General features: G+C 35.1%; 1 protein-coding gene across 21 annotated transcripts in view; it reads right to left on the bottom strand.

Moving 5' to 3' along the window:
• CFAP20DC (CFAP20 domain containing) overlaps positions 1-18,893 on the bottom strand; it is a 228,225-nt gene that overhangs the window by 77,141 nt on the left and 132,191 nt on the right. For 13 of the 21 annotated variants that reach the window (XM_008519896.2, XM_008519873.2, XM_070576991.1 and 10 more), the window contains 5 exons: positions 13,898-14,034; positions 13,058-13,220; positions 11,560-11,676; positions 10,292-10,414; positions 7,572-7,906 (listed from right to left, as the gene is read on the bottom strand). In XM_008519896.2, the coding sequence (XP_008518118.2) occupies positions 7,572-7,906; positions 10,292-10,414; positions 11,560-11,676; positions 13,058-13,220; positions 13,898-14,034 (875 nt within the window). The remainder of the gene's footprint in view (positions 1-7,571; positions 7,907-10,291; positions 10,415-11,559; positions 11,677-13,057; positions 13,221-13,897; positions 14,035-18,893) is intronic. The other 8 variants (XM_070576981.1, XM_008519886.2, XM_070576990.1 and 5 more) reach the window with 3 other exon arrangements.

Raw genomic sequence — 18,893 nt, 5'->3', positions numbered from 1 at the left:
TAGGCATTACTCTAGGTACTGCAGATGCGGTAATAGACCAGAACATAATGCCTGCCAGCCTGGGACTTTATCCTGAAGGCAATAAGGAGTCATTGAGTGATTTGACTCACGGGAATGCCACAATGGCACAGAATAGAAGGCATGGGTGTGAGTTTGTATGGAGAGTTTGTAGGGTATGTGGAGTGTTTCTGGAGATAGTAGAAAGGGAGGCCAATCAGAAGCCTACTAGATTATTATTAGAAATGCTGAAGTGGCCGTGTTAAGGCAATGGTGGTGATGACAGAGAGGCCGGGCTGAGTTGAGAGTTCTGTGGAAGGCAGAGTACGTTGTACTTAGTGACCCTGGAAAGCTCCTACATGGAGTCTGAGGGCCCCAATCCTGTCATGCTATGATTTTTCCTTCTTGTGGGAAGTAGTTGGGATTAGCAGACAACCGGGCTCTCAAGAAATGTACACTCAGGTCTTAGAACCTCTCCGAAGTTCTAACTCGCCTAATTATAGTAAAGAATGAGAACTGTGGAGTGTTTAAGGATCTTTTATGAACATTTCTTCTTGGTACTCATTCTCAGCCTAAATTTTCTTTGTCTATGCTGGCTTGATTTCTGATACATATATTTCTTTATAAATGATTTTTATAAATGAAAAATTAATGAAATTTCTTTTTCAGAGTCCCAGGTAGGATAAAGAAAAGATGGTGATTGGGTGTCAATCCATAGGCCCTTACTTTATTTCCAACTGAAAAAATAAGAAGGGTGAGACTATTTCTGCCCTTGTAACAGTTTGGCATGGTCTCAGCGGCAGGCACTGGGCAATTTTCTTTGCTGTACACCACTTACTGAGTGCATTTGTCCCTCACCACCCTTCTGGGAACCCTGAGGATGAGCATATTGTTGAAGAAACCTGCCTAAGGGCAGAAAACTGGAAAGAGTGCCAGAGATCTAAAAAATGCCAGTGTTCTAAATTACTAGAGAATGGAGTGGTGACTGTTGCAATTTTGGTTTTGTAGAGACAAAAAAAGAATAAAAGTTTAGTCTTGTCTAGAGAAGGTAAACAGAGAATAGAGCAAACATCCCCCACGTCTTAGTTCTAAGAAGGTACTGGTGGAACTAGGATGGATTTCTTTTTAATTCAGTCTGGCTGCTAGACAGTGCTCTTTTTCTCCAGCTTTTTTTTTTTTTTTAATTCCAATTTTCTTTCCTATTATTGTTATATACGAGTGACAGTGGGATTTCTGTGACCAAAAGACTCTCTACTCATTCATTTCCATCACATTTTCAAAATTAAAACCAAAAATGTGTACTGTGGATTTAAAACAGATTAGCCCTAAACATAGATTTAAGTCGAAAAGGTATAATTTGATTCTTTAGGCCAGAGTCTCTGGATCACTTTGGGATTACATTTTGTATATGACATAGGCAGAAATTTAGAAGCTTTTGCAATAAACATTAATTCAATAAATATTTATGAAGCTCCTGCTATGTGTAAGGCATTTTCTAGGCATTACATAAGATACACAGGTAAGAACAAAGTGGACATTGCCCTCAAGAGGCATAAAGGCATAAAGGAGAGAGAGAGATACTTGCAAGAGTAATAATTTCATAAGGTAGAAGGTAGCAAATGTCATTTAAAAAGTTTCAGATGTGCTATTATGAGAACTGAGGAACGCACAGAAAGCCAGATGTTTGTTATAGCATTTAAAATCACTAAAAATCAATCCATTTGACAGGAAGTCTATTTTTTCCACCTGTGGGTGGGTCAGAGTACAGCCTTTTCTTCCTTCTAGTAGTTTACACAGGCGTAAAATATTCCTTTTTGCTTGGCATGAGTAGTGATTATATATACACAAATATTCATGAGTATGTATATGGACATTCATCTCACATTTTTCCTAAGATATACTCTGTTTTGGAGATGGGCTGAGAAGTAAACAGATTTAGTTATGTTCCCTGGTGAGCATTCTCTTGGTTGAATCGCATTTCCAAGGAAATAAATTTCTATGCTATTTTAAATACTATATGGAAAGGACAAGTAACTGGGAAGCCGCACAGGGCACAAAAGGCTTGCTTACCTTGGCTGTCCCAGAACCACTAATTCTGGTTTATCCCAGATTCTGAAAGGTGGATTAGGATAAATGAGAAAGGCAAGATGATATATTAATATTTTGACTTAAGTTGGGTCAGTTTCTCTTTTAGAGAGGAAATAAATGGAGAATAAAAAATAGTATAGTATTTATTATGAGTGGCGCGTTGGTAAAACCCTAGTCCTTTCTTTAGTAATGGTTTTCCTTCACTAAAATAAATGATATAGGTATAGATGATGTTTATTGATCTCACATATGTAACTCATTTAGGTTCACCACGCTTTTGGATTAATTCTTTTTCTATATAACATATACATTTCTTATATTCATAAGAAGTTAGCTTACAAAGATCTGATTGAAAAATAACCACTTTTTTCCCTTTGGTTTATGATTTAGCTACTGAAAACCTGTACAGCAATTCGATATAATTTGTCAGAGTAGTAAAGAAATTGTCATGCCATTTTCACATTCCAATAATCTGTTCATCTGTTTCTCAGAAGAACAAATACAAAATGCTTTTGATTTAACTTAATATATTTTTTAAAGTCTCAAATCTCTTGAACCGTTTGTCTTCTCGGCTCAGAAACATTTGTTTGTTAAATATTCAATCACGCCCCAGTGCCAGGAACATCAATAGAATTTGCCTGATTAACTGTAGCACAGCATATGTACACTGAAGATGAGAATGATTTCCCCAAGGAGCCAGCACTTCCTCTGTTGAACTACATTCTTAAAAGGACATGCAGATGGGCATTTGGACAATAATTTCTGGATGTGCAAAATGGATTGCTCTTGCTGAGTTATAATTTTAAAAAGATAATTTTAATGACTCTTGAGGGCCACCTACTTGGAGCAGATGGGACCCAAGCTCTTTGTTATCACAACTTTAATGTTGAGTGAGTCAGGAGAGAATTCTTTTTTAGCCTTTGTAAAAGTGGATGAACATATTTATTAATATTTCAATTTATTTTTTAATTCAGTCCATTGTGAAAAATGTCTTATATAACATTCTTAAAAGTTCTGTAACAAAACACATCTGCTTTATGCCAAACACACTTTTGATGGCAGTTTTGAATTTGTGATCGAGATCGAGTCAGCAGGAGTTTTTACTTTTGCCCACTATTTTAGTGACTAAATGTGTGAACTAACAGCACCTTTTAGCTGGACAACAACACTAGCAGACAATAGGGATGATGTAGGTATATACTTCTGTTGTCAACTCAAGAGCACGGTTATTTGGACAAACATAGCTAAAGACATTAGTCATAAAAGAATAAAAAAATAATTTCTTCTTTGATAATAACAAGATTGACCATTCAAATGTATCTTAAATGTCTTTACTAACAATCATCACCAAGAAGTATTTCTTCTTCTACTTCTTCAATTTTATAAGCAACCATTGAAGTAAACAGTTCTCTCTAACCTGCAGCATACTTGATATTAAAAGCGGTTGGGCAAATTATTTTTGTAAGCATTTTTACCGGGAGCCAATGATGTTTCAGAGACGAATCACAGTAGAAGTTACAGGGACTGTGTGGGATGGGCAAGCATCGTCAGGTGAATATTTGGGGAAAATGAGGCTCCTTTAATTGTTCAAGACAAAAACATTTTTCTATAAATTAGACTTCATGTCCTTTTAAATGATAACAGTTTAAAGATTTCTTGTGAAAACTCCTATCCACAACCAAATATTTACCTGCAAGATGTTTATCTTTTAGCAAAAGTGGAAGAATGTTATTCTAAGCAGGCAAGAATTTTATAAGCTTCTTTAACTGCCTATAACAATGAAGAGCCAAGTCACAAGAACCAAGGGGCCTGTGACTTTTCCAGAGAAGAACAGACTTCAAAAGATAATAATAAAGATACGTAGTGTGAACAGCTTAAACGAATTACTCACACAAAATAAATACTAAATTTGCCTGGAAGGTTTAGAGAGTAAGTTATGTTGTAATTCATAACATATAGGAATAAAAATGCAAAGAAATATATTCAAAATAGAGTCCTTACATTTTTTTCTCAACACACAACTTGACATTTAAAAGTTTTTCAATGCCACACATAAGCAGAAGGAGCCTTATGTGGAATAAATATCCTTTCTGTTGTGTGTTTGTAAGTGTGTGTGAGAAAGTAATTCAAAATCATTAGTCAAGTATGTAGGGGTGAGTGGCTTATGGTGTAACCCAGAAATATATGCCATCAGGAAAAAAATGAAATGAAATAGCTTAACTATTATGTGCTAAAAAATACCTTGAAAGCCACAATACCAGGAAAGCTGAGAGAAAGTACTAAAATGGTCATTTTAATTTGTTGTTTGTAAATTTGTCCCTGATAAACCTCCACAGAGTTAGATAGAGAGAAGATCTGGAAGTTTCCTAGCTAATTTGAACACTACAGGTAGTCAGTCCACATAATTCATGTCAAAATATGCATAATTTTTGGCTCAAATGTTCCAATTTGGACTGTTATACAAGACAAATTACCTGGCCTTGTAAATATCTACTTTAGTATGTGATACACAGCCAGAGTTTGGGAGAAAAATGACAGCATTTCTAGATGAAAAATAAATTAGGGGAGTAATAAAATATTAATATAAAGCTAACTATTTCAAGTTGCAAACTAGGTGTATATACTTGAAGCCATGTTGAGAACAATGGCATAAAATACAAAATAGAGATTATAATAGTAACATGCTCTTTTTCCTTTCAAATGTTGCAACAGTGTGAAAGCCACTCTGTTTTAATAGCTTTCCTAAAATAATTCATTTTAATGGTAGTCTTGATTTTGCAGCTCACCACAAAAATATTTCCATTGTGCGCTTTTCAAAGAAGAACAACTTCAAAATTAATTGAGTATCAGGAATATTAGTATATATGGCTGCCTAGGGAATAAAATATATAGTAAAGCAAAGATAAAGATAAGAGCATATGCAAAAAAAAATCATACTTTTGAGGCTCTTACATTAATTAAGATCTCAGATGTGAATTAATTATTAGGAACTTAAATTACAAAGACAATGTATCACTGAAAGCTTATTTTAATTAGACTTTACCATTGTATGTGTACTTTAACTATGATCATAACATGATTTGATTTTGCCTAGTTTAAGTCCTGAACACATCTAATTTCCCTTTTAAAAATACTCAATGGTCTAACACCAAATAAAGTCTTTTAACTACAAGTTATAAACTTCAAGCATAATAAGTAATGCAATTGTTACTCATTCGTCTACCATTATTTACAACATGACATTATGTTTTCCTTAAGTATAAATGTTACTCTAAGGATATAATATTCTAAAAGAATGCAAGTAATAATAAGGATGCCTAAAACAACTAAAGAGATTTTTCTTCAAAGCATATATGTAAATAAACATTTTAAATATGTAATCCAATTTCCCATTGGTTTATACAAATAATAAACAGGAGAAGTAATCCTATAGGAAAAGAACTTACAAAATACCCCCAAACAAACCAATTTGATAAAGGATCATTACAAATTCTAGAACTTGTTTAGTCTGACGTTTTTGTCGGTCATATTTTTGTATTTTAGTTTGTATCTTGTTTTTACCTCTAACAGCAACCCCCAAAGTTTGCATAATATGGCTAGGTTTCTGTCCCTCTTTCTGGCTGCCATTCTTAGCAGGCTCCAACTACATGTGGGCCAGGGCAGGTATTTGCAATGAGATGGTCCCACTACAGACTCCAGCCATATGCTACTAGTCATTGTGATGGTCACGGAACAGGGGTGACCAGATAGCTATGCCAGTCAGAGCTTGGGAAATGCATCATAAATTTATTTTCAACTTCACGTAGTTGGCAATAAGTATATGTCTGCATAATACACGTTGAAGGATGCCAGAAGTAGAGTAGCAAAAGAAAGTACATAAAATAACAAATTAAAATATTCACAAGTAGTATTCATCATTTTCCCATGAAGCTTTATTGCTTCTTCTCAAAGCTGATCTTTCATATAGATGGACAAGGTAAGTCCCTCACGTGGTGTCATTTAAAGGGCAGTTTCCCCATAATACTTCCCTCAAAGTTTTTCAGAGAACTACCATTTTGCACCTGCCATGAAATTTCCATCATTACAGTAATGCTTTTGGGTTAGGTAAGAAGGATGGTGCTGTGAATATGGGAAGGGGATGGGTCTATCCCATTATTCAAGTGCCATGTATTAATTTGTTAGATTAGCCAACTAATACTGTAGAGAAATTGATGACTGGGATGGAGGCAAGACCAGATGCTGAAGACAGATGTCCATTTTACAGTTTTTACAGCTTAATGTTATTGAGGGTAAACGGGACAAAGACGTCCACAGCAACATTTAAAATGCTGGCATCAAATGTACTATTTATGCAATAAAAGGTTTGTAGTAGGTTTATGTTTGGCATGACTAATTGCTTCATCACACTCAGAAGCAAGGAAATTATGGAAGAAGGATCTCCCCATGCACTTTGCTACAGAAACTCATTAAAAGTTGCAAAAAACCATAATTACTGCCTGAACAATCTCACCATATTCTCGACTGGCTCTGAAGTTAGAAGCTATGGACTTAATCTACATCCCACTGTCCAAAGGGGGATTCTTGATCAGTTATAGTTATTAAAAAATATTTACTTGTAAGCATACACAAAAAGTTTTTCTAATTATTTCTATAACTTCTACATAGAAATGATTTCTATAATTTTACTAAGCCATAACTTGACTGTAAATCTGCTTTTAAAAAAAGTTTTTCTAGAAAATAAAATGCCCATCATTAAAGAATAAAGCTAAAGAAATTTCACAAACTCATTTCATATGAGGAAAAAAGAGTTATCATAATGTATTGAGTTTTAAACAAATGTTTCAGAACTATATTCAGTTTGACTTTTAATAAGCTTTTAAAAACTTTTTATGAATTTACTAATTTATAAGATATATTAGTAGTCTAAATCATTGCAAACAGAAAACCTCCTGTAAGGCAAGTCCCAGCACTAATCCATGATTCATTATCTAAACTTTAATTGGCACAACTCTTGAAATTCTGGGACCATATGGAAAATAATGAGTCCTAATAGGTCTAAGGTGAAAAGATGGCAGGGGAGCAAGGAAGCCAGAAAACCGTCAATTCAGAATGCTTAGCAACTGCTACACTATTTCCCCAGAGACCTAGAACAATGTGTTCTCAATGTTTTACTGGTCTTGCTATCGTACAACTAAACTGCATATTACTTCTTATTCTGTGAGACAAAGATTAAAATGAAAAAACAAAAACAAACCAAAAACTAGTTTCCGTAATTAAAAATGAAATTGGCTGACTGTTAATAAAAAAAAGGCAGCGATTTAGAGTTACCATAACAACCTGAGGCAACTGTTGACTGACACTGCAATCTGCTGCATTTTTATAAATAGCAGTTGATTTCCCCTCTTTCATTTCAACTAGGTTTAGTGCTTACTGATACTAATGGAACAATTGTGCTTTAAAACGACTTCACTCATCAAGCAGTGTACCTCTTCGCTGCTATCACCGCCATAAAAATCCTCTTCCAACTGGGTGTCACTCCTTGTTACACTGGCATCCTCTTTCAGATCCAAAATAAACGAGCACCCCTCTGGGGACATATTCTGAGTCTTTCCATGAGGTGCTGATCGTGGTCTTGACGAAAAAGTGAAAATGTCCTTTGGAACAATCTGGATTTCCTCTGCTTGTTGGTCATGTTCACTTTCCTTGCTAGCTTCTCGCCACAGGTGTGAAGTCTGGCAGGAGTCATCATCCAGAAGTAAACATTGTCTGCTGTATGCCAAATGGGCAATGTGATCATCATTTTCAGGAAATATCCACTCATCTGATATGTGGAAAAGACGATAAAAATTAGATTAGTGTTCCATAAGTATTATTGTAGGCAGGTAGTTAGGTTAAAATTTCTTGCTGTTGAAACAGGGATTTATCAAATAATGCAAAAGCTAAGGAAGGTAATTTATCCACCACCTTGTACCCTGCTAAACATTTAAGCCATAGACCAGTGCCTGTAGCTGTGGGCAACTCATTTGCTCTTCCTCTCCAACGGAGTTGAAACACTGGCCAGGAAATTTTTGAGTCTGAAATAATTATCACTTATCTTGCAGTAAGTTCTTTATAGCACAGCCTCATTAATTTGATACTCAAGAGGGGGAAAATCTTCCAAATTTAAAAGGGTTTGAGTTATTAGTATCTTCTTTTAACAGAGGACAGGAGGAGGACAGAATGCTTAACAAATACTGGACAAGCTTCTCTAAACAAAATATCTGGGCATTTTTCGGATTATAAATCATAGAGGAATGGAAACCATGAAAAGGCTACAGTCTTTTTCTCTCCATTTTATTGACTGAAACAGGACAATTCACAGACTAAACTGAGTAGGCTTTTCAAGTAAAAGTGAATCCACAGAAATATTTGTTAATATGACTGGTGAATTCCACTGGTGAAAAAGACCTCTACCTTAATTTTAGGAGAGAATGTTTTGATATGAAAATTTTTTTGCATTATTTATTTTCTTTAAAAATACTGTCTACTCCCATTGAGATACAATTTTATCAAAACTTTTGAAAATTTTAATCTTTTATTCAACATTGAGATAGATAACTCTATGATCCAGGCAAACTGGAAAGGACAAATCTTGATAATGAATATCATTAAAAGCATGCTTACTTTCTTCTTTAGAACGAAAGCAGGAAAAAGTTGAATATTTTCTCAACTTAGTCTATTTTTCTTGAAATTTACTTTTTTGCTGCATTATGTCAATGGAGAAAATCTTACAAGAATCTGTGTTCTGCAGAACCACAATGTAGACGTGTTAATTTTGCCCCTGACTCTTGAATCCTACTATATATTACTTTACAAGAAAAGTAACCGTGAGATATCTGAGATTTGCCAACTTGAAACTCTAAAGCCGATAATGCAAAAGCACAAGCAACAAACAAAAAGGCCTTTAATAAAGATAACATTGATGACACAAATAAAATTGTATTCATCACAATTGTATTCATCTGTTTTTTAACCTAAGACTATCATTATATAATACAACTTGCGTATAAAAAGGCAATAAATGTACGTTTCTTAGAGAAAATCTATTAGGGACAAGGCTTTCACATTTCCAGGGACAGAGTCTGTAGATAAACGGCCAATGGCAGACTGAATCGACTTCATCTGACCAACTTCACAGAGGATGTGGAAGGTCCTGAGTCAGTACAGCTGTAGGCAGGTGAAACGAATAGATTCACTGGGCTGTCCTCTTTCAGACAGCATCCTTTTGCATGGTGCTAAGCACATAACAAGTGTTCTATAAACACAGTAGGTACTTTAATAAATGTTGAAAAAGGTCACAAAAACCAATATGTTGCATTATGTACATGGATATGTAAAGAAAATTGGAGGAAAAGATACTGGGAATCTTCATCATGCAATTAAACAACGTGTATGACCTACTGCCAAACATATTATTAACTGTCAAAAAGTCAAAGGAGTGTTTTTACACCAAATGAGCTCTAATTATCTCACTACCACATGCTTTTTTGGAATCTGTAGTTTTACCTCAAGTATTTCCATATCAATTGTAATGAACAATTTGGTGTGTTTTCTCAGGAAAATATGTAAATTACTGTGTAATCACAATATTGCAGCAAACAAGATAAATGCAAGAATGATCACCTAAACATCTAATTAGTTTTTCTACATAGTCAGATTTATGCTAGAGACACTAATTGCACCTAACATTTTAATGAAGGTTTCAACATTGCATAAATAAGACTGACAAACTACAAACAATTTTCATTTATTTTCCTTTTTCCCTTGCTCAAAAACAATTTGCCTTTGTAAAAGTACCACACACCTGCTATGCAAGATATGTTGACGGGTTCAACGCTCTACATTCCAACCATCTCTGTTACAAAGAGGACTGGAGAAACGCAACAAGAGATAATCTTTGGGGAGGATGACAATGTCATGTGAAAACTTCAAAGTTTTAAACTTTTATTCTGAACAGGACAACTGGTGCATTAAAAGTTGAAAATAAAAATACTCTTTCATCCATTAAAGTTTGGCAGAAAATTGAGATTAAAAGGAGATTTACAAAAAAATGATAGATTTTAGCAAATGACTGCATCACGACTTTTCAAAATGACCAGGCTTGAAATGTTTAACATATTTATGTTTTATTAATTATTAACAATTATGGTATAATAAAGGTGCCAACCTGCTTGATCAGGAGACTGGGGTGCCGGAGTGCTGGAGTGCAATGTCTCTGTCCTTTGTTGGGACACAGAGGTGAGGGCAGCTGTTGCTTTCTCGTCATTCCTGTTATTCCCTGGAGAACTGCCTTCATTGGAAGAAACATTTTCCACTATATTACTTCTTTTGATATTTATAAAAATTAATTTTTGAAGATTGGTATTAATACGGCATACTTTTCTATATGATTATTGAAAAGTAAGTCAGAGATGACAATATATATTATACGCAGTTTTTTTCTTTCTCAGTCGAATGTTTTAAGATGAACTCTGCTGCGTTTTTATAGAAGTTCATCTTAAAATCTCTTGATATTTGCATAGGGACAGTTTGCATTTAAGTTTTACAATAAGTGATAAAAGGAATTCCAAAACCCATATAATTTTTAAAGGGCTCTATATTTTTTCCTTTGGTTCCACACAAAATGAAGTGTGTTTTCTTTAAATTACAATTCTCACTGAACTTGACTCCTTTAAACCAGTTCTTTCCTTCAGCACCTTAAGAAAGTGACAACAGGCATTACTGCAGAATTAATTTTTCTATCTACTATTTTATAAAAATCACATGAAACTCAGCAAGCTGAATTTCGCCCTATCCAAGAACCCTACATTTTTGAGAAATTATGCTGACAGATGTGTGCATTATACACGGTAGGCTTGATTCAGGATAGACAAATGCATGTGTATACACATCTGTACATACATGCCTCAAGTCCAAAATTGAAAGGAATAGTTATAACAGCCACCTATATTGGTGTGATGCTTTACTGGTTGCAACGACTTGAAATTTTAATCCGCATTATATATCAGATGGCAAGGAGTCCAAAGGGAGAGAGAGCAAATGTGAAAACAATCTGAAAATGGCCCAATTTAAAAAGAGGAGACAAAAATGAAATATGAAAAATTATGAGTTAAGTTCAATTTTAGTAAAGTCTTCAGGCAGGAACTTCCTCTATCAAATTTGGGCAGTTTTAAAAAAACAATAATTTAAGCCTTTGAGAGTAGAAGGAGGAAGTCTTTTATTTCTGTGGTACTGTCTATTTAATCCAGCAAATCTCCATGAGGGCTCTAGAGCAATTCTTTTGCAGAAAATTTGATTTCCATAATCCCTGTAGAACACACATTTATATTTTAAATGAATTGGTTCATAATCCTTTGAAATTTACAACCTGCAGAGAGAGATTCCATTGCTCTGAATAATATACAGATATAAGATAGCATTGAATTAGAGCCATACCGCTGGGTGTCTCTGTCCTTTCTCTGCTGATGCTTTTTAACCGTAATCTTCTCCTGTTATTATTCTTATCTGTTGATGGTTCTTGAGGGGGATGTGGATGCATAACATGCAGATTGGCTGGTACATTTTCATATCAAAGAACAAAAAGCCAGAACAGAAAGTACTATATGGTTTGAAATAACTCAGTAAATATAATTATAGCTATAATGAGAATGTTCATGTATCATTTTGACATCATGTAAAGCTGTACCCAAAACACAATTTATTCCTTCATAGGAAATAGATGGTTATTCCTATTCCAATATTAGGATTGTATCAGGCTTTCAAAATTACTAATAGATTTTATTTATGTGATATAACTCTACAGAGAGCTACAAGTAATTTGCTTAATACAACATGCTATATTAAAAAATATAAAAAATGAAATTGACAGCCAATACAGAAGAATTATTTCTTCCCCTAAAAGAGGAAGTGTAGCTAAGTATGACTTAACGAGAGCTTAGACAGTAGTTTCTAAAAGAATCCTGGAGAGCTGAGTAAAACCTAAAGAATTCTCAAGTGTAATTTAATTCTGTGATAATAATAATAATAGCAGTAATAAATATTTACTGAATGATTAATTTCTTGACACAATATGATGTGCTTGACTGATTATTCTCATTGAGTCCTCACAATGACCCTTTAAGGCAACTGTTATTTACTGCTTCTACTAGTGCCAGTAGTAATTACATCCTCATTTTACAGATGAGGAAACTGAGGCTCACAGGGTTTAAGAAACTTGAGCAAGGTCTCACAGATAGTTGTAGAGCCTGGACTGAATATCTATGTTATGTTATTCATTTCCTTCGCTCAGTTTTATACTCCATGGGAGATACAGTCTGGAATAGTGATCATTAATTTCTAAATCAGATAAAACGAACCCAAATGCCCCCCTTTTTAACTCTCACAAAAGTCAGACCAGTAAGAGCGGAAAAACTGACAGGGAGTGGTAAGCTTTGGGTTCTGGTTTCAATTCCTTGCAGTGATTACAAACTGCAAATCACTTTTTCTCTCAGTCTTGAACTCTAAATCTATAAAATGGGACAAAGTCTTCTCTTCACCAACAGGGTTGTTTTTGTATTAATGAGGGAAAACAAAGAGCACTTTACAAATGGAAGAGATTAATTAAAAAATAAAATTAAGAAAACTTAAAAAGCACATGGAGTTTCCAAAAGATAGTGATAATAGGATGCTCTATTATTTCCTCACCAGTCATCATCAAGTAAAAGTACAGAGTACCATAGCAATTTGAAATAATGGAATAAATAGAACAATAGGTTACAGAAGATTATGTATGTATGAGAATTCTAAACATATTTCAATATCCACCACTCTTTTCATATTTAAATGATACTTATCTGAACTTAAGATCTAGTCAAGAATATCACTTTGGATTTATCTTAACAAGAACATTTCTCACCATTTTCACTAGCTATCAATCCTTATGCATGATTCTTACCATGAATAGGCACAGTCTGTTTTATTTGACGAATATTTTCCTTATCTCCTTGCTCCTCAGACTCAGATACCAGCAAGGTTGACATTTCTCTACTGTTAACACAATTCTCTCTCATAGACTGTCGGCAAGATTGGTTATTTTTGGAACCAACAGATCTTATTGTCTATAAAGAAAAGAAATTAATCTGTACATTTCAAAATATAGGAGTTGCATTTATTTCCTGAAGACTCTACATAAAAGAAATACTATTTAGGCAAATAAACAGTGAGAAAAAAAAACTAGAGGAAATGAGATGGTTAAAAATTTGGTGGAGAGGGAAGTTGTGGTAGAAAATTAGAAAGAAATGGAAGGAGAAATATAATGTGAGATAAAATAGAAGACAAGCAAGTCTCTTAGACACATAAATTAAAATGTGCTTATTTGCAACACTCCATCTTTAGTAGGTAGAAGTTGAACTGAAAATCACTGTGTATGTCAGAAATTCAGAGGAAATTAAAAATAAAAATATAACATTTGAGAGTCTGTTCATTGTAAGGTATCTGGTGATGATCCAACTTCTTTTTGAAGGAGACCACAAAATGTGCTCATATATATTTGCCTTTAAGTTTGTGAACATATTTAATGAAAAGAATGCTCAAAAATGTTAATTGTGTTGACATGACAAAAAGGAAACAGTTTTGAAGTCTTTGAAAATCCAGAATTTCTGTTCTAAATTTACTCACGCCTTCTGCTTTTGGCATGTGGTCCCTCTCCGTCTTTTACTCCCCCCTGCACTGGGAAAAAACTCTTCCTTTCCCATGCCACTCATGCTTAGATAAGCTGTTCAAAGCTTGCTCCTACCTCACTGGACAGCCTCATGTTATTTCTTCTGCCAGAGAGTGGAGGTGGTCCAAGAACTTTGGATCCAAAGGCGATATGACAAACATCTTGACTTTTACCGTTCCGCACACTGCCTGTTCCTCTGTTAATGAACTGATCTGTTTTGTTAAAGGAAGGTAATAATAGTCCATTAATGGGTGTAACAATAAACACCATGTTGCAATATTTCTGAAAGTACAATCCAGGTGTCGTATGATCCAAATCTTCCCCTCCCCTCACAGGGCACTTATTAAAAATGTAGACACTGGGGCCCAACATCAGATCTATCAGATGTGTAGAACTAGAGTTTGTGGGAGGGTAGGGGGCCGGGCAGCAGAATTCTATAATTTTAACAAGTTCACCTAAGTGGTTCTAATGCTCACTATCATTCCAGAACCACTACAAATGTTTTTCCTCAAAAAAAAAAGAGGAAAGAAAAGCTACTAAAAATACATCTTATTTTCTCATTAAGGAAATAATTTAAACAGAATTATTTAACTCAGTTGAACAAATATCTGATTGAGCACTCTCTCGGACATTTCCTAGAGGTCATCAGTGACACAAGCTAGATAAGACATGTTGCTTGCCCTCAAGGAGTCTGGAAGGAGGTGATAGTACAAGTAAACAGGTAACTATAACATAAGGCAGACCAGTGGAAGTGAAGAATACCTTGAATGACTGGTAAGATTTCAAGAATGAGAGGTAGGGTGGCCTAGGCAGAAGAAAGTGCCTGGATAAAGGTATGGAAGAGTGAAAGGGTAGGGTATGCTTAGGAAATAAGGAAATTACCAATTTAGCTGGAATAGGCTAGGGTCACACTGAAAAAAAGCCTTAAGATGCTATAAAGCCTATTCTGAATTTGGTAGGCAACAGGAAATCCCTGAAGATTTGGGGGAGAAAGAGAACAAACTGGTATCACCTCCAGGATAAAGCAGGTGTGCTTGCCAACCCTTGTTTCCTTTTCCTTCTGGGTATACAGCTAAATTACATTTCTGAGCCTTTCCTGCAGTTATATGGGTCACGTGACTAAGTTCTGGTTAACAGAACATGAGAAGTGGAATGTGAGAAGTGTAAACCACTTTCTGGCCCCAAAAACCTCCTGCATAATCCCCTATGCTCTCTCTTCCCTTATGTCTTGACAAGATGCAGGATATCCAGGGGAGGACCTTAAGGCCCCCAGAGGAGCCACTAAATGAAAGGAGCCTGGGTCTCTGAATGACCATATGGAAGACTGCCCAAGGGACTCCTGACTAGACCAGGACTGTGGGGTTCTTTGTGACTGCAGGTAGGCTCCTCTGACTAAAATAGCAGGTGAGGGTGATGGCCCTTAACTCAAAACACTGCCCACAAGCTAGAAAGCCTTCTGCTGAGCCCCACTTACAAGACAGGACCAACTTGAACATTATGATGTTGGCCCTGAGTAAGTCCACATTTGTCCTATGGTCCTGAACATATGTGAGCCACTGGCCACTTCCTGTCTGACCTATTCCCCTGAAAAAATTCCTATAGTCAGCTAATTGGTCTCATGAGCCTCTGCTTTAGAGCTGTAATTCTCCATGTGGTAGAGTTGAAAACCACTCCTAGGCAACAGTATGAGGACTACTGATTTTATTCTCAAACGTGGATTTTCCCAGAAACAAACAGCCACTGAGGATCCTGAAGGGCTGTATGGGAATTGGCATAGGCCTACATGGGAATTTTCAGTATCAGAATAGTAGCCTTTTTTTTACTTGCAGTCATGGCAAACATTCAGCTGTGGGCATATCTTTCTGTTCAAACATCTTACAGGGGCAACTTCCTTGATGTTTTTTCATATTCTTTATCTATATGCAAGTCTCCCCCCCAATCAATTTAAGTTTCTTTGAGTAGAAAGACTATTTATTTCATACTGCATGTACCCCCATCTGCTGAGCTCAGCATAGCACATGTAGACAATGGATAAATCTCACCAAAATTGTGGATAGTATCCAAGATTTAAAAGGAGGATTTTTTTGGAGGGGATGGGGTATTTAAAAAGTCACACTGACACAATCCAGCTATAACTCCAACAAAATGAGCATATTAACTAGTTCATAGCTATTTAAAAAATTAAACTTCCTAAATACCTTGAATTTCTTAGAGGAATCTCTTGCTTAGCAGTGGATATACAGTGACTACTAAGATATACCTAAATTTGATATGATATACTCCCCTAAATCACAGAAAATTAGATGTTATTCTATATTACATAAGAGGATCTACTACAGCATCTCCTTAAAGAGTACTCTATCACCGTATTTAAATTAAATCTATTTTTAAAATATTACAAATTTTAGTAACACTTTTTCCCCAAAACAAAGTATACCAATACTCCATTATTTAGTATCTCTTTAATTAACATATCTCTTTAAACTTGTTAGCACAATTAACACACACATATTTTTAAAGCCTGTTTCACTGTAATAATTCTCTGTTTATAAACATACTAACTAACATAATTATCTCTATAAACCTGTATCATGCTATGTATCTAATATAATAGGGTCCTAATTAAAATGTACAATGAAAAATAATTTAGACCTTTAGTTTCTAAAATAAAAGGTAGAAGAGACAAAGTTTCTATAATGAGGAAAATCTTAATAAAAGAAAACTACAAGCAGAAATGCATGCCTTTTGAATTCTAAATGGAACTCTTTTAAGAGCTGATATCAATGTGCATAATATAAGGTTAAAAATCAAGGTTAGATTAAAGTCATCCTCTAGGCATTTCGTTTTCTTGAGTTTGAGGAAAATGAACTTGGTGTAGGTCAGAGATGTTACCATTAATTATTTTGCTATTTTACTGAGGGGTACATGTCTTTGTAGTTAAATTATAAAACCTGAGGGTCTACTTTTAACTGTCTTTTTGAAAAATAAACATTCATTTTTGTCTCAAGATACAATGTTCTAATTATTATAGTCATTTAAGTTTGCAGGGTTTTCAAAGTTTAACCAGAAAAACCTGCTGAATTTTCAACTCTAATCATTGAGGGGTCATGCTCAAGACTTACATCTATTAGCTAACAATCAAATCAGAATTAAACCTGCTACCAGAATCCAGACTTTGAATTGGGTTAATTTTTATTTTATTATAGGTGCATTGTATAAAGAATGCCAAAAATACAAAAAAGGCTGATCTAGTAGAGCAATATTATTTTAGACAAGGTACTTAACCTTTCTAAGCCTCACTTTTCCTTCATAAGATTGAGATAATCATAGTGCTTCAGTTGTGGCATTTTTGTTAGATTCTATGAAACAATGCATGTAACATGCTAAGTATTGTGCTTAGTAGGGAGTAAATGCTTAGTTAATATGTTATTAGTATCTTTCATCTGGAATAGCATTTAACACTTTACAAAGTCCATTCGCAATCATTTATCCCCTCATTCACTCATTCTTTCAGTAGTGACTGGGCACCTAGTCTGAGCAGCCACCACTCTAGACACCAAGTAAGACAGGGAAGGAGGTGGACACATCACTTCCTTCAAGGAGCTCACAGTCTCACGGGGTAGAGAGATATTAAAGTAAATAATTCAATAAATAACTACATGATTACAATTGTGATAAGAGCTATGAAGGAAAAGTTCAAAGGGTTATAAGTGTGTTTAATGGGGCTGGTATCTAGTCTTTGGGGTCTGGGAAATGACATTCAACTTGAGATCTAAAGGATGATGGATAACGATGATGCACGTATGATCTCTATGCAGTGTCCAATCACTTTGTGTGATATTATTTCATCTTCACAGATGAATAAACTGAGGCTCATGATATTTAGAGATCTATCCACACAAAGTAGGCAGGGGCAGAACCCAAGTGTCCCAAGGCCTCTTTGTGCCTTCTTTTCCCCATGCATAATGCTGTCCTTGGTGGGCCAGGAAGCCACCCAGGGGATTCTTCCCACAGCCACTCTTTATTTTCTGTGCAGTTTTGTGAAGCCATCTAACTAAAAACTTTTGTTTTGTTAACTGAAAAGTGGGTCTATTAATGATTATATAGATAAGTATCAGAACTTCATGAACACGGTAATTAATGTATTTGATGAAGAATAATGGGGTTTATGAGGAATCAAGTATAAAACGTAATACTGTAATATCCTTTTTCACAAACTGAAGTGGTTTCAATGCCAGGCAAGTAACACATATGTGACAGATACATGTAGTATGTAGGGGGAACTGTGGCTAATTTAAGAATGCATGTCTTGTGCAAAGTATCTTAATTAAAAACATTTTTTACACCAGTTGGAGGACTGTCAGTCTGTAAACCCCGGAAGCATGATGAAAAGACAAGTGGCTAGGTAAATGTCTAAAGAAGGAAAGGCCCTAGGTGATTAAAATCGGTCTTCAACTTTTGCAAATAATTAAAGCCAGTTCTTAGCCTTATCTCATTAACAAAAAGTTTAAGACGTTTTCGAAAGGCAATAAGCTAGTATTAAAAACTAAAATTAGAATCTCTCTTTCTCCTCTGAACTCAAGCAGAACCTCAGACAATGTAAAAATACCATCTCTGTGTAAAGTTAGGATATGATAACAAGATAAAAAGTAATAAAGCACAAGATATTACTTTTCTTCACAAATTCTTAATTTATTAAAATTTGTAATTAGGCTAGTTTTTATTCTTTACTATTAATGAATAAAGAAACCTTTTTAGGGAAACAATTTTATCTCAAGAAAACTTTCCATTTTGAATAAAGAGTACAGCTTATATATAATTATAATACAGGCCTTGTAGATAATTTCCATCATTTGGGCCTGGAAATAGGACAGTTTCCTGTAACATGAGAAAGCTTTCCAGAAGATAATCCTTAAAACTAGTAGTGAGAAACTGCCTAATGGGAGTCAGTACTTAAGAATGCATCTCCAAGGGGCCGGCCCCGGGCGCAGTGGTTAAGTGTGCACGTTCCCCTTCGGTGGCCTGGGGTTCACTGGTTCGGATCCTGGGTTCGGACATGACTCTGCTTGGC

This window comes from Equus przewalskii, chromosome 15, assembly GCF_037783145.1.
Source record: "Equus przewalskii isolate Varuska chromosome 15, EquPr2, whole genome shotgun sequence".
NCBI classification, from domain to species: domain Eukaryota; kingdom Metazoa; phylum Chordata; class Mammalia; order Perissodactyla; family Equidae; genus Equus; species Equus przewalskii.
The sequence above is the reverse complement of the archived record's forward strand: the minus strand, read 5'-3'. Positions and strand labels throughout refer to the sequence as shown.